The following is a 22,428-nucleotide window of genomic DNA, read 5'->3' as shown; positions in this document are numbered from 1 at the left end:
TTCAACCTGAGCCTGAAGCAGAAGGAAGTACCGGTGCTGTGGAAGACGTCATGCCTGGTTCATGTTCCAAAGAAGACAATTCCTCTGGCCTCAATGACTACCAACCAGTTGCCCTCACATCTCAAGTCATGAAGGTGCTGGAGAGGCTGGTCTTGGCCCACCTCCGACCGCAGGTGAAATCCTCACTGGACCCTCTGCAGTTTGCATACCAGCCTCATGTGGGAGTGGACGATGACATCATCTACCTGCTGCAACGAGCTCAGTCGCACCTGGATGGAACCGGTGGCTCTGTGAGAATCACTTTCTTTGATTTCTTCAGTGCATTCAACACCATCCAACCAGTGCTGCTGAGTGAGAAGGTGGTGGGGGTTAACGCGTCCACCGTCTCCTGGATCACTGACTACCTCACAGGCAGAACACAGTTTGTCCAACTGGGCTGTGTGCTGTCTGATACAGGGGTCAGTGATACTGGAGCCCCACAGGGAACTTCTGTCTCCCTTCCTGTTCACCTTGTACACCACTGACTTCCAGTACAACTCATGACATCTGCAGAAGTTCTCTGATGACTCTGCAGTGGTCGGGTGTATAAGGGACGGACGGGAGGAGTACAGGGCAGTAGTGGATGACTTTGTGGAGTGGACGGGTAGAAATCACCTGATTCTGAACGTGGCCAAGACCAGAGAGATGGTGGTCGACTTCAGGAGGAAGACGACTCCACAACCGCTGAGAGTTCTGGGAGAGGATGTGGACATGGTGGAGGATTACAAGTTCCCGTGTCTCAATCAACAACAGACTGAACTGGAAGACCAACATCAACGCTGTGTACAAGAAGGGGAGGAGTCGACTCTTTTTCTTGAGGAAACTTCGATCCTTCAACGTGTGCAGCAAGATGTTGGAGATGTTCTACCAGTCTGTTGTGGTCAGTGCAGTTCCTCCAACAGACAGATACAGGAAATCATTTCTGCTCACTGCAATAAGACTGTATAATAGATCACATCTGGCCAAATCAATCACAAGACTATAACACTGTTGTTTGTTTGTTTGGTTAAATCTTTGCACTATTGTTTAGTTAGTTCATTTTAATATTATTCTATTTCATTGTATAGTATATTGTGCATTTTTATATTTATTATTTTTTTACCTGTACCATAAATGCTGCTGTAGTGGAAAAATGTCCCCTTGCTGGAATAATAAAGTAACTATCTATCTATCTAAAGGATTTTTTTTTTGCTGTTGCTTTGCCCTTGCTAATTATCCTGCAATAAATATCTGAACTGCATTTAAAGCAAGTAGTAGTAAAGTAGTAAAGAGTACTCATGGCTGTAACAAGTATCCCTGTGTGCCTAACATCAACAGAGATCTGAATGGTTATTCTAGTTCTACGTCCACTAAACAGACCATCAGAGCCTATTCCTAGCTATCAAAACCTATCCTAGCACCTTAGAACCTAGATTCATCCATTAGAGGAAAGCTGCCATTAACTGACGTGACTGATAGCTGCATTCGGCCAAAATGGCGTCTCCGCCGTGTGCAGTTGCCAGAGGAAGGAGGGTAGACGTGAGGAAGGATGGCAGTGAGAAAGCCAGGCTAGTTTCCTCGACCACCAGCTTAAACAGATCACCGGGTATCCCGTCAGGTGGGTAAAAACCCAACGGGATTGGTGATCCTAACCCTTTAAACAGAGAGCTGGTTTATTTTTTTGTCCTGTATCGGGGGTTAACTCCTGGATCTAACATCCTGTGCTAAAGGGATTCTGACCCAAAGTGAGACCGGGTGAGTAAATGAAACACCGACTGAGGTGAACTGAGGTAGGAAGTGATTAACATTTCTGACAGCACTTTCTGTCTTTTCTCTCTCAGCATCCAGCGGCTTGTCTTTTGTGAGCACATACTTCACTGTGTTTCTATTCTCACAAGCCAGAGAAAGAGAGAGAGAAAGAGAAGAGAGATGACCTTGGTTCCTTAGACTTCGGAGCAGCCCCGTGCACTGAGAAGATAAGCAGCAGTGCTGGGAAGCCAACTTGACAAACCCTAATGGCACACAGTTCTAAGGCCGGACACACAGTCATCCCACCTGCACTGAGATATACAGCAGGACTGAGGGACTAGCTTATATGGTGCTTTCATTCAACATCTATCCACCCACACACAACACTCTCTTATCTGCCCTATATACTGACTCATTTTAAACCAACTTTAATTAAAGTTGCAGGGTAGTGAATAATGGAGCTTAAAGAAGTAGTGACAGCAAAGGAAGCTATTTAAGTCTGTCTGCCATGGGCATTAATGCATTGTTTGTTCATCCAACTGACATGGCCCTTGTTGGAATATGCAGGTAAATAAACAAACGGCACAATGTAAAGCTTAGGGTGGATATGTCTCACACCAGCAGGGAGAGCTTGCTGCTTTAAGCTCCAGCTTAAACGAAAAGAGCAGACGATCTGTTATGGTGTCAGGTCGTTCTGCTCAGGTTGTCTTTCACTGTTTGTACTTATACCTACGAAAAATAACGCACTACAATTTGTCTATAACCCACGTAATTGTGAGCTAGGACGTTCAAGGCTGCCTCCAAGGAAGTCAGGTGATGTAGTATAAGGAATGACAGTCTGCAGTCTGTTGACCCATTCCTATAGAGCTCACACTACTTTCACCTTTGCTTATAAGTCAAAAGTGACTTTGGTGCTTGAGGTAGATACATTTGATCTGTAGTAAGGCATTTAAAGAAGTAGCTTTTCTTGGGACGACAGTTTCAGTTTTCTTAAACTTCTATTAACAATGTTCCCATGCTCCCAGATATTAGCAATTGAGTGCAATGTCACTGATAAAAATGATAGACAAAATTATATTCATTATTCTATCAAGGTTATATCTGTAAAACACCATTCACGTAGTGCACATTTTCCAAGTGCTTTCTATGATGCTTCATATTTCATTTTCCCTGCAATGACAACAAGGAACTAATCCCTTGAGTGCTCCTCTGGAAAGAGATTACTCACCAAAATAGTGACTTTAACAGAGAGTAAATGCATTCGGTATCATATAGAGGGAGAGAGGAGAGCAGCTCCTTGGGTAGCTAACTTTGAGCTAATTATACAGTAAACTAGGAGAACAGCAGTACACTGTGAAATCTTAAGTGGCAGTTGGTCATCGTAAGCTAAGCTCTCTCTCTTCTTTTTCTTCTTTTTTTCTGTCAGGGTAAATTACTTGAGGATTTCTGAGCTGGTGGATACAGAAGCTGTAATGTGCCAAAATGGATTAACGGTTAGCTGGACTTCATGGGAGGAATATGCAGTGCAGACTCATCCTCTGCCGCAATGGCAACAGATACACACAGCTTTACAGTCTATGACAACTAGAAGATGAAGAAAAATTGGGTACTGTATTATCCTGTATAAGTGGAAATAATTTCTGTACCACAAATTGTGTTTATGCAACCTGACCATTGTTGCAGACATTGAACACCATAAGAGCCATTCAAACATTGTAAAGTGTTGTAGAAATCATGTAAATCATGTACGTTTAGGAAGTATACTTGCCTTTGATGAATGTGTCCTACACAACAATTCTACACAACAATACACAACAAGTTTCTCTTTGTCTTTAAAAACAACCCATTTCAGCATATTCCTGCTCCTATCTGCAGAAAAACCATCATTCATCTGTAACGTCCCAAAAAAGTTGATTCATATGACCACTTTCTGCTGTACCACTGCTTTAGTCAAACCAATCCTGGAACCCATCGGCTATCAGTCCGACTATGATTTAGCCTGTGGGGGCCAAGGGGCTATTGTGTAGGTATCCCCCTTCCATTTCTGAGACACACTCCACTTAGACTCACCTCTCTATGTATTTCCCCGTAGAGTTCATCATTTAATTGACTCATCAAATTATGAGTTAAAGAAATACTTTGAAACATTATGCAACATTGTGAAACACTAATCATTGTTGTCCAATCATCATCATCATCATCATCTTCATTGTCATTTTCTTATTGAAATACCTAAAAGTCTCTGACAATACGTACGATTAGTGCTCATGAAAATGATCAGTTCAGATTTGTATGCATGATGATGATTTGTATGTGTCCTACTTTTTGAAAAAGCAAAGAATTTAATTCCAAATTTCATGTCTCTGTTTACTGTTTTTGAGAGCTTCTGCTAGACTGTGGACTCCCGTCCTGCTGCACACCCACACAAATGCTCCTAACATAAAAGAGAGGACAGATGATGTGACGGATTGCAATGTTTAGACCATTACTTGATCATAAGTATGCAGCTTTTTGCAGTACAGTCAGTGGGGGTGGAGAAGGATGTTTTCTGTCCCAGAAAGTAGCTGCTAAATGGAGGAAGGGTGTCTCTGTGAGGTGCAGCCTAGTAGTGCTTTGAAGCCTGTGAAGTGCTGCTGCAGACAACTATGAGATGGGACTTTCAGTTTCCAGTTACTCATGGCTCTGTGCAAATATGAGGAAACTAAATTCACTCAACTGGAAATCTATTTCAATCCCATGCTGCAAGCAAGAAGCTGCTTGTCAATTTTTCCTACATAACTTATGTCATGTGTCAGATTTAGCATGTTGCCATCGCCATGCTTTCTCTAAATGCTGTTTCAGTGGCGTTTCTACCATGAATGAAAAGAATAGAATCCCAAGATGTTAGTCAAAGCTAGGATCTGCCTTGAGCCTCAGTAGCCAGAGGGTACCCTGTAAAAAGAATATTATGTAACATGTGCTTTTTGCATTTTCATACATTTAGCCTACTGACACATTTTTTGCTAAATGAAAACATATTGAGTAGAAATGTTCCTATTTGAACCCCTTCACGTCTAGCTCAAATACTTCATACGGTTGTTTTGTTCCAAGTCAGGGTTAGAATTAATACTCTACTTTATCGGTTATCGGTTCTTGAAATGACCACTGATGTATAAGATAAAATAAGAGATAAAATAAGAGAATCCTTTATTAGTCCCGCAGTGGGGAAATTTACAGGATTACAGCAGCAAAGTGGACAGTGCACACAAGGGACATAGTAAAGAAAAAATATATATATAAATTATAAATAAGTAAATAAGTAATAAAGAATATTAACTGAGTAAAAAAGTAAAAATCCACAACAACTGAAATATAACTACAACTAAAAACATTATATATACAGACAGAATAATTGTAGTGTTGTGTTGTGTGGTCTACTGGGAGCACAGCTGGTTGTGCAGCCTGACAGCAGCAGGAAGGAAGGACCTGCGGTACCTCTCCTTCACACACCGGGGGTGAATCAGCCGGTGGCTGAAGGAGCTGCACAGAGCTGCCAGGGCGTCCCGCATGGGGTGGGAGGTGCTGCTCATCAGGGATGATAGCTTAGCCATCATCCTCCTGTCTCCCACCACCTCCACCATATCCAGTGGACACCCCAGCACACTGCTGGCCTTCTTGATAAGTTTGTTCAGTCTCTTCCTGTCGGCTGTCGAGATGCTGCTGCCCCAGCAGACCACTCCATAAAAGATGTCTGAGTCAAAGAAGGTCCTCAGGAGTGCTCCCTGCACTCCAAAAGACCTGAGTCTCCTCAGCAGATAGAGTCTGCTCTGATCCTCTTTATAAAGTGCATGTGTGTGATCAGTCCAGTCCAGTTTATTGTTCAAGTGAACACCCAGGTACTTATAAGATCTCACGATCTCAATGTCTATTCCCTGGATGTTCACTGGTACCGGAGGAGAGTGTTTACCCCGGTGGAAGTCCACCACCAGCTCTTTGGTTTTACCAGAGTTGATCTGGAGGCGGTTCCGCTGGCACCATCCTATGAAGTCCTGGTTCAGTTCCCTGTATTCCCCATCATCACCGGCGGAAATGAGGCCGACGATTGCAGAGTCGTCAGAGAACTTTTGCAGGTGGCAGTTAGGAGAGTTGTGTGTGAAGTCTGAGGTGTAGATGGTGAAGAGGAATGGAGCTAGAACGGTTCCTTGTGGGGCCCCCGTGCTGCAGGACACCAGGTCAGACTCACACTCCCGTACCCGCACATACTGTGGATGGTTGGTGACGTAGTCCAAGATCCATGCAGTGAAGTGGTGGTCCACCCCGGTCTGCTCCAGCTTGTCCCTCAGAAGCAAAGGCTGGATGGTGTTGAAGGCACTGGAGAAATCAAAAAACATGACTCTCACAGTACTTCCAGCCTTTTCCAGGTGAGAAAGGCATCTGTGTAGCAGGTAGATGACAGCGTCATCCACCCCGATGCCAGATTGATAGGCGAACTGGAGTGGGTCCAAAGATGAGCTCACCAGGGGGCGGAGATGCCCAAGGACCAGCCTCTCTAGCGTCTTCATCAGGTGGGACGTTAACGCCACCGGCCTGAAGCTGTTGAAGTCCTTGGATCGCGGGGTCTTTGGGACTGGTACCACGCAGGATGTTTTCCACAGCTGTGGTACTCTCCCCAGCTTCAAGCTCAAGTTAAAGACGTGCTCCATTATCCCGCACAGCTGGTCTGCACTGGACCTGAGGAGCCTTGAGCTGATGCCGTCTGGACCCGTGGCCTTTCTCACCTTGATCTTTCTCAGTTCTTTCCTCACCTGGTCAGATGTGAGGGACAAGTTGGGAGGTGGGGGCTGTGTGCCGTAGGTTGTTGGAGGGGGGGTGGAGGAGGGGGGGCAATCTACAGGGGTTGCAGACAATGGAGGTTGCAGCAGCAGGGAGGACTGGATGGGGGGAGGGGTGGATTGCTGATCGAATCTGTTGAAGAATAAGTTCAGGTCATTTACCCACTTTTGGTCCCCCGTAGGCTGTTGGTTGGGCCCCTTGTATCCAGACATCAACTTGATGCTCTTCCAGACCCCGCTGATGTTGTTCTGCTGCAGCTGGTCCTCCATCTTTGTCCTGTAGACTTTCTTCCCTTCCCTGATCTTCCTCCACAGTTCCCTCTGCACAGTCTTCAGCTCCTCCTTGTTTCCTGATCTAGAGACCCTCTTCTTCTCCTTGAGGAGAGTCTTTATTTCAGGAGTGATCCATGGTTTGCTGACATACTGGGTGAGTGTGGGCAGAGTGGGGGACTGAGGGGCATGATTAAAGTCACCAGAGAGAAGGAGGGGGCACTTGGGTGTTGTGTCAGTAGCCTGCTTGTCGCCGAGTGGATGACATCAAAGGCCACCTCAGCGTTAGCGGAGGGGGGAACGTACGCAGCTATCGCAATAACATGCGAGAATTCCCTTGTAAGGTAGTTTGGCCTCATGCTAACGGCTAACAACTCAATGTCCTTGGTACAGGTCTGCTCTTTAATAGTGATGTGCCCAGAGTTACACCATCTATCATTAACAAACACTGCCAGACCTCCTGCCATCCTCTTACCACTCTCCGTTGTCCTGTCCGCCCGTATGATACGGAACCTGTCCAGTTAGCTCTGTTAGCCATGTCTCCGTAAACACCATGAGGCTACACTCCCAGTAATCGCTCTGATAACTCGTACATATTGGAGATAAAAGTTAGCTGAATTTCAGGAGCAGGACCACACCTCAGCCACTCCCCCACTTCCGGCCACACTCCTATAAATACCCGCCCACTCTAAACCTCGGCTTGCTCACGCCTTCCGCACTCGAAACCTGAGCAACCAGTTCGCCTCCCCAGAGGCCACCCGTACATCCCATGGGAAGCACTCGACCTGCCCCCATGAGACGCCGCCAACCGCCATCGAGAGGGTTCAGGCAGCTCAACGCAGCCAAACCCGCCGATCTCAACCACGCCGACCAGCTGCATCCACCCGCCAGAATCCGACAATACGAAGATTCAGACCCACAGCCGTCCTCCAATAACTCACATCTCGGTGGCAGAGGGAGACCTGCCGCCTCCAGAGTAGACAACAGAAACGTAAATCCAGCGCTCTCCTTCTTCGCCCGCTCCAGACCCAGCTCTCGGGAACGAGTCTCCGACGACTCCGGCTCCCCGGCACGCCGCGCACAAAGCCGCCGCTCCCGCACTTCAGCCAGGTCCCCCATCGAAGCTACCCAGCTAAGATCTCTGACTGGACCATAGTCCGCCTGCTAAGCGCATCGAAAGGGATTCCTCACCACCGCTCCAACAACAAAGCAAAACTCTGCCAACTCCTCACAACTTTCCAAAAGTCATGTCAGGAAAAAAACAACAACAACCACAAAACACACCGGCGTAACGCCAACAACCGTGACGCCGCCACGCACCCCCAAGCTCCGCCCTCCAACCCCCAAAGTTCCGGGTTGCCAGGTTGCAGCACTTCACCTCTCAACCCCCTCCACTCCCTCAGGCAAACTCAACTTTTTATAGCGGCAAGGAGTGCCGACTCTCTCTTCATCCCTTTAATTTCCACAGCATTCCATCCCACCTTCCGGCCGGATTCACCCATCTGTCCCTTCGCCGTTTCCTTACACCGCCCTTCTTTTGCCTATACCCAGGCACCGGGTTGCCAGGTCTCCTTTCCCCCGTCCCCCTCTCTAAGCGCACGCCAAACTCCGCGACATCGGCGTTTGAAGCCTAGCTTCATCCAGGCTAATCTCCACCAACCTTTCCCCAACGCACCAAACAACCGACGAAGGCTCGCACTGGCTGAGGTGGGGCCCTAGATAGTGAAAGGCCGTATGTTTTCCATGATGATGGAGGGGAGGACGGGTTTAAAACGTCTCCTACTGGCGCAACACTCTGTCCCAGCTCGGCATCCCCGTCACAGCACCGCCGTGTCCCGGAAAGCCAACAGCTGATCCCTGGGGTGAACAATGGGACCATGGCTGCGGCCCGGACACGGTGGTGAAAAGTGCAATAAACAGCAAATAGACAACGACAAACTCGACGAGTCTAGCTGCCATAGTGCACTACTGTTAAGCAATTAAACGAAAACGTAAAAAATATACAGTATAGGGAACAAATAGATGGAACAAACCTGCCTGCACACTTTATATTTCTACTGTAGCTGCTGCTTTACAGAGTAAACATAGAGTACCTACCAGGCGTCAACCTCCAGTGGTAAAGTCAAGCCAGTGCAGAAGTGCCTTAAACCTAAATTGTTTCTAATGGCCAGCAGGAAGCAACTCCTCTGGTCGCAAAAATTAGTCGGATTGAAAAGACGTCTATGAGAAAACCCTACATCTCACTTGATTTACTACTTCAGTAAAGATTGCAAGGTGACTACATCCACTTCTTATATACAGTCTGAGGCCTACAGACTTAACATAACTCAAATACATGCATATTGCTAAAGCGATTTGTCAGTCCTTGTATGATGCATCACAGATGAACTGCCAAGCTTACCACAGCACTAGTAGAAATGTTTTCTCTAGCAACTGAAAGAGTAAACACTGATCAAAGTAAAATAACACTGAAGAACTGTAAAGAGAAAAAGAGAATCTGGAGCTGTGCAGCACAGTGCCCGTAACTTGGCAGCAGCAGAGCTGTTGATACACTGTATATCCACACATACTGTCTTTCGTGACAAGCAACATGAGCCAAGGCTGGCTCTGTTCCAGACCTCCTACACTACTGCTGATGCTAATAGACACCTCCCTTGTGTTTTTGAATCATTAATTATCTTGGAAGAGTCAACTGAGCTACACCATGCCTAACCACAGCCTAACTTCCTCTTCTCACCAGTATAACTGTTTCTCGGTCGATGATTACCAATGATGTTCTGGTTGGTTTTAATCACCCACTGTAAAAACCTCCTGTCCTGGGCCGTGCACATCACATGCCAATTTGAAATATTTCCAGTCAGAATGCTTTCTAATGCTTGACTGTAAACGTTAGCTAGAACTTGGTATGGGATTTTCTGTTTGTGTACAGATTACTGTACAGATACTTCACACTTGGCGGGTGTATTGCTGGGGACCCAAGAACATGCAGTGTCAAGGTTGGTGCAATTTGGACATGCAGCAGGTTTAATATTAATAAAGCTCTGTGCTCATTGATTGTTATTACTGTTGCTGCTGGATGCTGGATATGCTAACGGTGGCAACAAGTGCAAGCAGCACTAATGGGGGCCAGCACCGTGCCCTGAACGGGCAATGCACTAGTTCCTTCATACCTTCTGTGCACTTTCTGTAGCTGCCACATCTTCTCACTACCACCACACTACTGGGAGGCTTTTATTGTGAAGCAGCTTGTAAATTAAGGCTAGAGACCGCTTGCTTTGTGAGGTTATCAGAGACAAATCCGCTAACCCAAAGCTCTGCCAGATCGCTCCATGGGCTGCGATGACTCATGCACTTGACTGTGTGCGCTGGAGATGTGACACAGTTCTTCCACCATCCATTTCCAATGGAAGTAGAGAGTGCAAGGCTATTTTCAGCAGCTTAAGCTAGTTCAAATGCAGAGAAGGATTATGTACATGAACCAATATACAGCAGCAAAGAGTGGATTAACGTAACCATTGTATTCTACATGTACCACCTTAGAAACAGCAGGAATTATATGAAATTTTATCTATTTAGTTGAGTTCATGCTATTCCAGTTGTCCTTGTATACCATTCTCACTCATAACAAGGAATCTTACTTTAAACAGGCTCACAAGGCATCACAGTTTTCAATTTCATAAACTGTCTTTTAATCTGTCAATTAGTCAATTAGTCTTCTAAGGCGATTAGCAAACACAATGTACCATTAGAACACTGGAGTGATAGTTGCTGGAAATGGGCCTCTATACACCTATGTAGATATTTCATTAAAAACCAGACGTTTCAACCTAGAATAGTCATTAACCACATTAACAGTGTATAGAGTGTATTTCTGATTAATTTAATGTTATCTTCATTGAAAGAAACAGTGCTTTTCTTTGAGAAATAAGGACATTTCTAAGTGACCCCAAACTTTTGAACGGTAGTGTATATTGGTTTGTATGATGGATGAGATGAACGATAACATAAAAAGGTCAATTATTGATTATGGCAAAATCAATACATATCCTGAAATCTAACCACTGAAATATATAACATGATATTATAATTTACAAAAGAAACAGCTATTGATGCAAACACTAAGTTTACTCAACAGCCAAATACAAAACATGGATTGGAAACCTATCATTTTTTCAATCGTCATTTCTTGTAATGAAATAAACCATTTCAGTGTGAGTCATGCTCTGATAAAACATTCATTTATATACTAAACTGGTTTGCCCATGTTTTGGAGGCAGTGTAACCGCAATTGTAATAGCTGTAAATCATCAATAAAAACATCTGTACAATTAGACCACAGTGAAGAGAAAAGTCATCCCATGAAGACACACCACCACCAACTCTACCCATACAAGCATATTGAAATACAATAGCAGTGTAGGCAGGATGGACAGGTTTAAATACAAGAGCTCATAAAACTGTTTCACAGTAAGCGTATATTTTCTGGATGAAAATATGCGTGGAAATTTGGAAAAACTGCTTGCACACCCCTGCGGAACATTATTGCGGGGGGAAAACTACTCTGATAGACCTCAATGCAGAAATATATGTTTGACCAGAGATGGGTCAGCATCTAGTGCTTGATCTGCTTAATGAATTCATGAGATCATTTTACGAAGTAAGTGTGACATGTTTGCCAGAGCATTCAGAGTAACTAGGACGGTGCAGCTTTGGCCCCCACTGAAAACTTGAAATGAATTTAAATGAAAATAAAATGAATTTAAATTCTGTAACGTGAAATTAGTCTTCAAGTTAAGATAGTAACTCAGTGTGCTAATTGAACTATTCTATAGAAACCGTGGAGTGAGGAGCACTGCAGCAGCCGACCAGGCTGAGCTGTCAGTCAGAAACACCGCAGGTCTTCTGTACAGAAAGAATGAGACAGCCGTCAAAGACACGAAGAAACGAGAGAGCGGGGGACGGGAACGATGTGTCAACCCGCTAGAAGACAAATTTGCAGCCTGGTTGTAATTTTGTTGATGCAAATGATACTGAGATCTCAGAGAGAATCCATACTTGTTTATGTGACCCGCTGTGACCTTCGTTAGAAAGGTTGTTCTTCTCCTTACTGAATCTGTAAGAAATGATTATGTCCTACATACACAACACCTGCTGGCACACACACACACACACACACACACACACACACACACACACACACACACACACACACACACACATTGTTACGTGCCGTGTTGTGTTTTCTCTCTGCTCTTTCTATCTCTTCCCAGTGTCCATTCAGGTGCCACCCTTTTCCCTGCCTAGCAGCTGCAGCGTGTGAGCGTACGCTGGGCTCAATCGCGATTAGTGCCACGGTGGTTAAGAGGCCGGGAGATTCAGACAGATTCAGCTGGTCCAAGTGGCAGCATTCCAGCTGTGTGTGTGTTGATGTGGTGATCTCCTCCTTTTAAGCCGTGTGTGCTGTTGTCGTTAGCCTCTTTTTCCCTGGGTTTATTTACACTGTTACTCCCCTCATGCCCTGGACCTTAATCGGGTAACGTAACACACACACACACACACACACGCACGCACGCACGCACGCACGCACGCACGCACTGTTGATGGAGGAGATAAAGAAAAGCGAAAAAGGAAAGTAACCAAACCTCCCTACAAATGATGCTACTGGGTGTTTTCATTTAGCAGAGCACTGAGATTGGTGTAACTAGTTCAAATTGGGATTTTTACGGTTGTTTCTTGCTTTGGACAGTAGACAAGCTTCATTTCGCTCACTGTGTTGTTAGTATTTTTTAATTTGTACTTTATTTTTCCAAAACCCACTCAATTTCAGCTGCATTGCCACACAATTATAATCCTAGTAAATGCTAGACATCTTCTTATAGATGAGTGTAAGCCAACATTATGTGATGAGAGTCTAAATTTCAACATCTTTCCAAGACTACTTCAATTGAAGTAACAGTATCAGAGTAAGACAGCTTATTAGTGTTATGAGCTTATGACTAACTTCACTTCTTAGCATCACTTAGAATTGGCCAATTTCTGTTCTTTTTGAAAACCACTATTGAATGTCGTCGGCCAGAGTGTTGTCACTCCCAACTTGTCCCAACTGAATATACAGTAGAACCTTGATCATGTCAAACGATGGCGCTCCACGTACCCCTCGATTGCCAGTTTTGCATGTGCAGGGCTGCCTCTAGAGACGAGTGTAATTATAACGGGAGTAAAGGAGGAAGTCAGTTATCGTAGTATAAACAGAGGCACAGTCTTCGTAGAGAGGAGATGCATGTGTCAAACTCAGGACTTTCACCCAGGAGACTGCTAATTGTGTCCCGTGTGAAAACCAAAGTCAACATGGACTTATTCTAACTTAAGTGACATACTTTACTGCATCACATATGTAACATACTTTACGTACTTAACTTAAGTTACGTACATACATAACATACTTGATTTAAGCCAAACCTTAATCTTTTCTGTTCAAAACCGTTTCTTAATGAAAATGACGCATGTCTCCTTTCACTAACTTCAATGTCATGGAAGCACATTATTTGTAATATCAGACTTTCTACACAACCTCTCTGGATTATAGACAGTGGTCGTCCTGCTGGACACAGTTCACGGGTCTCTTCCCTCAGGACGGACGCTTTATATGGATGAGCGGTGATGAATCACTGGGCCTGTGGACACTGTGGTCACATGGTTGGACACAACTGATTTCCTCTAATCTGGATGTGTTTCGGGCACACAAAGTCTAATGAGGTGCATCTAGGACTGCCAGCTATGTGATTCTGCAGTGTTTCCGCTCTGTTAATTAAGCTTAATTGTACTTCCCATCAATCATTCATAACAAGAGGGAGTGAATCCATACCAATGTCTGCTGCTGCTCCATCCATATGCCTTCAGATCCACGCTATGTATGAGGGACAGTGAGATAGTGTGCAAGTGTGTTTGTGAGTAATGCTTGTCATGCCAATCAGCCCATTCACCATGTCTAAATATGGAAACAAACTGATTCCGCTGCTAATTATTGTCATCATAATTGCCTGCTGCTTAGCATAATTCCTTTAACTTGACATCAGACAGCAGGAGAACATGCAGGAAACTTTTTGAAGCTTTGACACCCCGTCCCTGTCAATACAATGTGACATGGACTGTGATGATGATAGAATGAAATCATGAGGACACTGGTTAGAAAAGACTGAGGATGTAGAGAACCAGCAGAATTTTTCCCACAGACATGATACAGGATGTTCCCAACAACAGCTCAGTGACTCTTGCACCTCATAAATAACTGCATGTGTTTACCTTTCTCTCTAAACATACAATGCATTGCTTGCAAATACAAGTATTCCGCAAGGAGGACCTTCACAATGCAGCTGACAGGGTTCACTGTACAATAGAGCCCAACAGATTTGGGGTATATCTATGCAGTGCCAGTTCAAAACAAGCCTGTTCAGAAAGGGCTGAATGCTCGGCATGTGGGGTTGCTGCTTGCAGCTTTCTTGAAAACCGAAACATTGAGCTTCCTTGCATCCTCAGCAATACACCTGCAATGACAAAGCTGCGTCACACACTCAAATTGCGACTACTTACGGTCAGAAACACCAGTGAAGTAGTCCTACAGTCTGGTTGGAGGTCATTTCCAAATAGCCGTATTAGTTGCTTGCTTTAACATAACCACAGCGGGTATTAAGTATTTGATGGATTTAATTAGCTGACAGAAACATTGTTAGTGTTACAAGTTAGTATCAAGTCTCACAGTCGGGAAATTTACTCGCAGGAGAAAAACACACCCAAGTTGCGCAGCTGAGGTATTCATTTCCTAATTTACATATTATTCACTTACTTTGACATAATCGGTGAAGTGAAGGTATTTTTACAGTGGTAAAGGTTTAAGTTAGGAGTCCAAGTCCATTTATTGTATCGCCCTTCTTGTGTCCAACCACTCAAAGTGCTTCTACACTTCATGTCATTCACCCATTCACACCTGATGGCAGGGGCTACATGCACAGTGCCACCTGCACATCAGGACTATACATTCACACCATTCACCAATTACTACGCCTCTGGCAGCAATCTGGGGTTAATTGTCTTGCCCAAGGACAGCTCAACATGGACTGGAGGAGCAGCGGATCAAACGGTCGATCTTTCGATTGAAATACGGCCTACCTGTGAGCGACAGCCGTCCATGGCAAAAACGTTCACAATTCAAATTGCAATGGCAGTGCCGCTGTTCCCTCAGGCTATCCCCCCGTTCTTATTGACTCCAGGGAAGTTAAGAACAGTTTGATTATCTAGCATTCATGCAGCCATAGCAGGCTATATCCACCATGCATCATGTGAACTGCAGTTAATGAGCGATGTGCCTGCTGTGGATGACATGCTGGACCACAGAACCCTCAAGTTCCACAGATGAGAAAACGTTTGAGACGCGTTTTGACGCATAATACCACAAAACTTTGATATGTAACTGTTATTTCTAAACAAAATTTCATGTGCATGTGAAAGAGATAAGAACAAGACCCTGTAACTGTGTGTGAAAAATCTAAATTGTTATGTATCTCTGTTTGAATGCATATGCAGGAAAAACAAGGCCTTTTATCATATGAAGTACAACAATACTATTATTTTGTAATTAAGCCACCAGCCGCAGACAAATCTTCTTCCTGTTTACACCGGCACTCAAATGTCTCGTTCAAGTGAATGGCGCATCAGAATCAGTCAGAATCAGAACCATTTATTGCCACGGTATGTTGCACATACAAAGAATTTGACATGAAATTTACAGTAAAATATAAAATAAAGTAAAATATAAAATAAAGTGAAATATAAAATAAAGTGCACAAACGTACAGATAACAGGACTATAAACAAGTGAGATGTACAGTAAGTGTACAAAAAATTTTAAATTGTCAAGTGTATTTAAGTAAGCAAGCTAGAGGGGAGTGACCGGTAGGAAATTGTCCTGGGGATGACGGAGTCAGTGGGGGATCTTTGTTGAGGAGCCCGACTGAAGACGAGAAAAAACTGTTGATGTGGCGTGAGGTCTTGGTCCTGATGGACCGCAGCCTCCTGCTAGATGGAAGGGGCTCGAACAGTTCATGTCCAGGCTGAGAGGGGTCGGCTACAATCTTTCTTGCTCGCTTTAGGGACCTTGAAGTGAACAAGTCCTGGAGGGACGGCAGATTGCAGCCAATCACCCTCTCAGCAGAGCCAATGGTACGCTGCAGCCTGCCCTTGTCCTTGGCTGTGGGTGCAGCGTACCAGACCGTGATGGAGGAGCAGAGGATGGACTCAATGATGGCTGTGTAGAAGTGCACCATCATTGTCTTTGACAGGTTGAATTTCTTCAGCTGCCTCAGGAAGTACATCCTCTGCTGAGCCTTCTTGGTGATGGAGCTGATGTTCAGCTCCCACTTGAGGTCCTGGGTTATGATGGAGCCCAGGAAGCAGAAGGACTCCACAGCATCGACGGGGGAGTCACACAGGGTGATAGGAGCAGGTGGGGCTGCATTCTTCTGGAAATCCACAACCATCTCCGTCATATGCAGTTTGAGATTTGGTAGTATGGACGGAGATTATTTCTGAAATGGCATTAAAACGCTTGTCTGGACAGATTTCGTTTTTGTTTTAAAAATAAAACGTAGCAGGGTGGCTGTAGCCTCAGTTTGTTTGTGCTGTTTGGGAGTTTAAAAGAGGTTGTGATGGGGTGGAGGTTCTACTTTATCAGGTTAACAGGATGAAAGCAGCTGCGAAGCTTTTAAATAGCAGTAACTCGATGCTTCTCAATGAGGTAAATCCCTGTCATCTTCATGCATGTCTGCTCACTGCATAATCTACGAACAGCAGCAGCCACATCAGGATGATGATGATGAGTGGGGGGGGGGGCTTCCTGGTGAACAATTAGCCTCAACCACAACCTTCAGCTGCTACCTGGGATTATACACTGTCTCTCATTGACAGCTTTCCCTAGCTTACAATTTGCACTTCCTTTTGAAGTAGCAAAATCCCTAAACTGCAGAGTGAGAAAAACATCTCTAAAAGCCAGCATGAAAAAATGTATGCATCCTCAGTGCTGTCTGCCTCTGTGACAGACAATGGGGACAGGAGAAGGGATGATGTGTACTCTCTGCTTTGATGTTCAGCAGTAATAGAAAAAGGGGTTTTGGTTTTGGTGCCGCTGTGAGTTACTGCAGCTTTTGTGACTGACAGAAACAAATGAGTATCATGTTCATCTCTGAGTCTTTGAAGCAGTGTCAATGTCACCCTACCGCTTTCTTAAATCTATGTAATGGGAGTGTGAAAAATTGTCAGGCCTGCCTGAGCTCAATTTCATACACTTCATAAAAATCAAGATTAGGTTGTCATTCTTACTTAATCCATACAAGGCCCGAGGCAGTGTGGGTGGATTTGGTCCGGGACATCTCTGAATATGAACAGCAAACTATTAAACTCTGCCTGCTGACTAAACAGCTTTAAAGGGCTGAGCTGAAGTGGGGTTACTCATACGTAAAAAGCAGTTTTTGATCTTTCACTTTTAGGGACTGGCTGCATAAAGATTTGTTAAAATGGCTAAACAAATGAACCAGTCTTTGTTTTCACACTGTGAAAAAGGTGTAGATGCATCCATCTCTCCATTAGGAACACGTATTCTTTGCTCCTACTCCTATTGTGACTGTCTGTGTGCAAATAGCCTCAAGGTCTAACGCTGGTGATAATCTATGATGAAATTAACTGTCATTTTTGTCTAGAGATGAGTATTCTGAAAGCAATGCCATAAACTGTCAAACAGATTGATGTAATACAGTGATTTACCAGATGTAGACTGGGGGGAAAAAAAGTGTAAGAGCAGTTTCAACAGATATGTCTACTGTTTAAGACACACAGAGCTCCTCCTAGCGCCCGCTTAAAGTCGGAAGATCACATTATTGTACCCTGAGTAATGTTGAATAAATGGCTTGAGAGCACTGTGTGTGCTCTCAATATTGATAACGTATCACAAAAGGAGGTAATACGTTCTATTGCCGTGTCAATATTTTGGCCCACGCGTAGTCTTAAATCTGACTGTTTGCTAGATCTGACTCATGATCAGTCTATCTCTAGTCAAACCCATGACTCCTTACAAACTGACGGTCCAGACTACCTAGTTCAAGGCCTTCATGTAATTTAATTCCATCATGTAAGGTCATTAGTGCTGAGATTTAATCTGGCAATTCTTGTTGAAATGGTAGTGAGTGCAGATGCCCAATCAGTGGACAGGGTTTTGCTATTTTTTTTTTTACCTACATCGGAGTGACAGGCCATCGGTTAGAATAGTGGAGCACTGAAATGGTGTGTGGATAGGCCCGGTAATAAGAACATTAAACATCTCTGACTGGGGAGGGGTGACCTTCCTGCCATAAATATAAGCTATGTGTTTTCCTGAGCTAGCTGATATAGTGAAGATGGAAAACATCCTTCCTGTTCCTATGCACATGAGCCAAACCCAAAGCAGAAAATGGTAGTAACTGTATCAAGCATTTTCAGAGCATTTACAGTAGCACTTCTATTATTTTGCCCATTGAATGGGATGTCTTTTGTCCTTGGCTGGAATTATTTGAGGTTGATGATCTCCTGGCGGAAACTGTACATTGGTCTAGAGCAGAGGTCACTAATTGGCGGACCGCGGTCCGGATCCGGACCCAGACGCCGTTGTATCCGGACCCAGGACCTAAAACCGATAGATAATTGAGAATTATAAAATGTTGACGGAGCGCTTCTATGTTAACCGGCGCAGCTTTTCCAGCATTTACGGCACTTGTTCAGCGGTGCAGGAAACACGTTGACCAATCCGGACCTTTGCACGAGGAGATGTTCTCAATCTGGACCTTTTGGAAATTGAATTGAATACCCCTGGTCTAGAGCTAAATATGCTACATGTGATGCCATAAACTGTCAAACAGATATATGCAATTTGGTGATTTACCAAATGTAGACTAAGAGACAAAAGAACAGATCACATTTTCCCTCCCTCCCCTGCACTGCAAGTTTTGTTTTGAAAATGTTCTTGATAATTAAAATCCCCATCAAACATCCCTCTGTTCCCCCGTGTTTCTCTGCGTTTGGGTCCATCCCCTGCTACCAGAGAGTAAAGGAGAGCTCCTTGTAGGGAGATAGAAGAGCCTGCGCTGAGGTTGGCACGTAGGGAGGCTTCATCAATGCCATCACTGGTGGGTTCTTTGCCTGACTGGACTAGGGAATTCCTAAACACCCCTGATCAGTCACCTAGCCATCAGCCAGTTAGCCACCAGCCTGCCAGTGTCCAGCCTGCTTCTCAGCCTGCCCCAGCCCCTAACCCATTCCTGGGAACCTGCCTGGCTTTTGGAGGGCCTCATAGTCTAAGTTATATCGCTGAAGTGCCGCCAGTTCCTGGGTCGGTGGCGGAACCAACGTCTTGGTTCCAGATACCGCCGAGCCGCAGCAACCTCCGGTTCCTGTATCGTGTTTTTTGTCTAAATTACCATATTCTGTTTATGACTTTTACCCGTTCTGGTTTTGCTTGTATTTTTTTCGTTCCACATTTTTAGATTCCTCTGCTCTACAAGTTTTGTTTTAAACATTTTCTTGATAATTAAAATCGCCTTCAAACATCCCTCTGTTCCCCGTGTCTCTCTGCGTTTGGGTCCATCCCCTGCAATCTCTGCTTTAACCCTGACAGAACGAACCGACCTCAAAATGGAACCAGTAGATGGATTATTTAAAGAGGAGCTGTGGCTGGTGGGTTCTTCGCAGCGATCTCCGGTTCCTGTCATCGCCGGGCCCCAGCTTTCCCCGGTTCCTGTTACCGCCGGGCCCCAGAGGCACGTCTCCGGAGCCCCAGTTCCCAGAGCAACTCTGGCAGTCTGGTCATCGTCATCCTGCCTGTTCCCCGCAGCGCTTCTGCCTGTCTGCCTTGTCCCCAGGCCATGAGTCTGGGCTTCCCTGCTTCGCCCCTGTCCGTCTTGTTCTTGTTCTGCAGCTCTGTGGCCAGTTTGGTCTAAATTTGCTTTTTTGACTGCTCTGCAAGTTTTGTTTTGAACATTTTCTTGATAATTAAAATCACTGTCCAACAAACAGACACATTTCCTATTTGACACCGGAGGGAGGGCTCTTGAGTTCAAGTTGTGATGTTAAGCAGCATAGCAACCAACTGGCTTTCGCCCAATGTCAGCTAGGATAAACTCAAGTGCCTGACCCTTCAGTGGATTCCAGGTATAGATTATGACAGGAAGTGGTAACCTCAAGAGGCTCTAAATGAAAGGTGAGGGTGTCACCAACAACACCTGGATTTATGGAGTCAGGACAGATAGCATGCTGGGGACCATGAACAGCCCCAGCATGGAATGTCATAGAATTATTTTCTGTGAACTATGACACAATACATTTCACACCTAACTGGTCAGAAGTGGTTTAAATGTATTTGCTCCAGAACAAAGTAGTGGGCGGATGAATGGACAAACGCAGTTCGACATAATGCTAGCAGAACCGCCTAGTGGTTAAAGTAAATGCTTCGTACTGGAAATGTTGTTGGTTTGATTCCTGCCAATACCACATTCCCTGTCCTACAGCAGCACACAAGCTGCTCAAGAGAACACTTTGCTAGTTTTAATCAACACCAAGAGAACAGTGAAAATGAACAGCTCAGTTGACAGGAAAAAATGTTTGCAGTGTTCGTTTCAGCCAACCAGGGATATGTTGAATGTGGACTTTTCTGCATGGAGTTTTGCCGTCCCCATATACATATGGAGACACATATGGACAGAGCCTTGAATAACTCTCTGGCTAATGCATTTATATTTATCTTGCTTTGTTAAGTTACAAAAAATGTCTTCCAGTATGAGCATTTTTCAGAGAGTGAAATGAAAAGTAGTCAGCTTAAAGCATTTCCATAAACATAAAGCTGGTATGCTGTCACAGAAGAAAGAAAAGAAAGTGGAGCAGACTTACGGAGGGAGTGCCACTCATCCTGCCTTATTGTCTTGGTGATGTTGAAGGAGAGGTTTTTGGGTATCGTAGCCGAGGAGTAGTGATACTTGATGTAGGAGCATCTTGCAATGGAACCTGCAGAGAAAAAAAATAAAGATGTTTTAAAAACCTGTAAATAGAGAAATAACACTGACTCATGGGTCATTACATATGATCCACGCTGGTGACACGCAGAGCAGGAATGAATGGAATGCTAAGATAACATTATTACACATTATGTAGTTGGAGAGGCTATGTCTGCAGTTATTAATTAAATACTCGGACACTTTCAAATCACTCTTCTTTCCTAAAACAATATAAATATGCTGTTGAATGAGACCCTATTGTGTCAAGACCTTCAACATACATTTCTATTACCTACTCTGACACAAAGACTGTCAGAAAAATGATGTTCTTCAAAAGTGAACTAATCAGTGAAGGGAGTCATTCACTGTATAATTATACTTGTCTCTGAGTCCCCTGGCCTCGTGATGTGTGTGGGATTTCCAGAATAAATGGTTGACTGGCAATGTGGACCTGAGTCAAAAAGATCTCTCAACTAATGGAGACACGCTGAGCTGTAGAAATACTGAATCACAACAGTGGGGAAGAAAGTCATGAAATGTTTTCTAAAAGACAGAAAATATGTGTTAAAAAAGGCAGAATTGGTTGTTTGGTCAAACATTTAGAGGTGTTGCTGGTTTCATATAACAGTGGTTCTCAACTGGTCTGGCTGCGGGACCCACCATCACCCCTTAATGACAAGCCGCGACCCAAATTGCGGAAAATGTTCAACTTCTCAAATGTATTTAATGTAAAGATGGAGCAGTTTGAACCTGAGCTGAACACGTCCTCTGCAGTCGTAGTGTAGGAGCTCTCTTGTGCAGATAAATTGTTCCTGTCAGTCCCCGTCCCACATGTTTCACGTAAACGAGTAAAACTGCTTCGTTTGTTGTGTCTGTAGATTCGTCCATTTGTAATGCAAAATGACCACTTGCCTTAATTCGAGCTGTGGTCTGTTGTTTGATGTCATCCGACATGTCTTCAATTCAATACTTATAGTGTCATTTGACAGAAGTATAGTTTTCAGTTTATCCTCTGCTGATATTAGCATTACAAGGCATAAACACCAAATATTATTAAGGAGTGTGAATAGACGGCTCTCCGCTGCATAACGTTTTTTTTTTGCCCGCGACCCACTGAAAACGGGTCCATGACCCACCAGTTGAGAATCACTGCCCTATAACACCAGAGTGATGCTGCGGCAGTAAAGGTTTCATGGCTGAAATAACCACTATTGCTGCGTTGTACAAGTTGTGGAAAACTAAACGGCGTTGAGTCTGGGTTCATAAAATGATTTGGAATCTCTCTGAATTTCACCGAGATGCATTATTCGTGTCGTGTCATTCGCCTCATTCTCACTCCCTGGCGGGACTCGCGTCTACTCGCGTCTTTGCATTGACTTTGTATGTATGGAGATAGGTCTTCAGGAACCTGTTTCAATTGGCCAAGTCTCAATTGTTTTTTCATATCAGCTGTATTGGCCATGCTGTCCGTAGACAAAGACCAGGATTTGCTCTTTATTGGAATATCCGGGAAGA

General features: G+C 44.4%; 1 protein-coding gene across 1 annotated transcript in view; it reads right to left on the bottom strand.

Moving 5' to 3' along the window:
• Positions 1-22,428, bottom strand: part of LOC306714240 (transmembrane protein 178B) — a gene marked incomplete at both ends in the record, with an annotated part of 86,749 nt that overhangs the window by 27,609 nt on the left and 36,712 nt on the right. The window contains one exon of the mRNA XM_079184209.1: positions 20,810-20,923. Within this exon, the coding sequence (XP_079040335.1) occupies positions 20,810-20,923 (114 nt within the window). The remainder of the gene's footprint in view (positions 1-20,809; positions 20,924-22,428) is intronic.

The sequence above is a fragment of the Pholis gunnellus genome (genome assembly GCF_910591455.1).
Source record: "Pholis gunnellus genome assembly, chromosome: 22".
Classification (NCBI taxonomy): Eukaryota; Metazoa; Chordata; class Actinopteri; order Perciformes; family Pholidae; genus Pholis; species Pholis gunnellus.
Note: the sequence above shows the minus strand (reverse complement) of the source record. Positions and strands in the feature narration are given on the sequence as shown.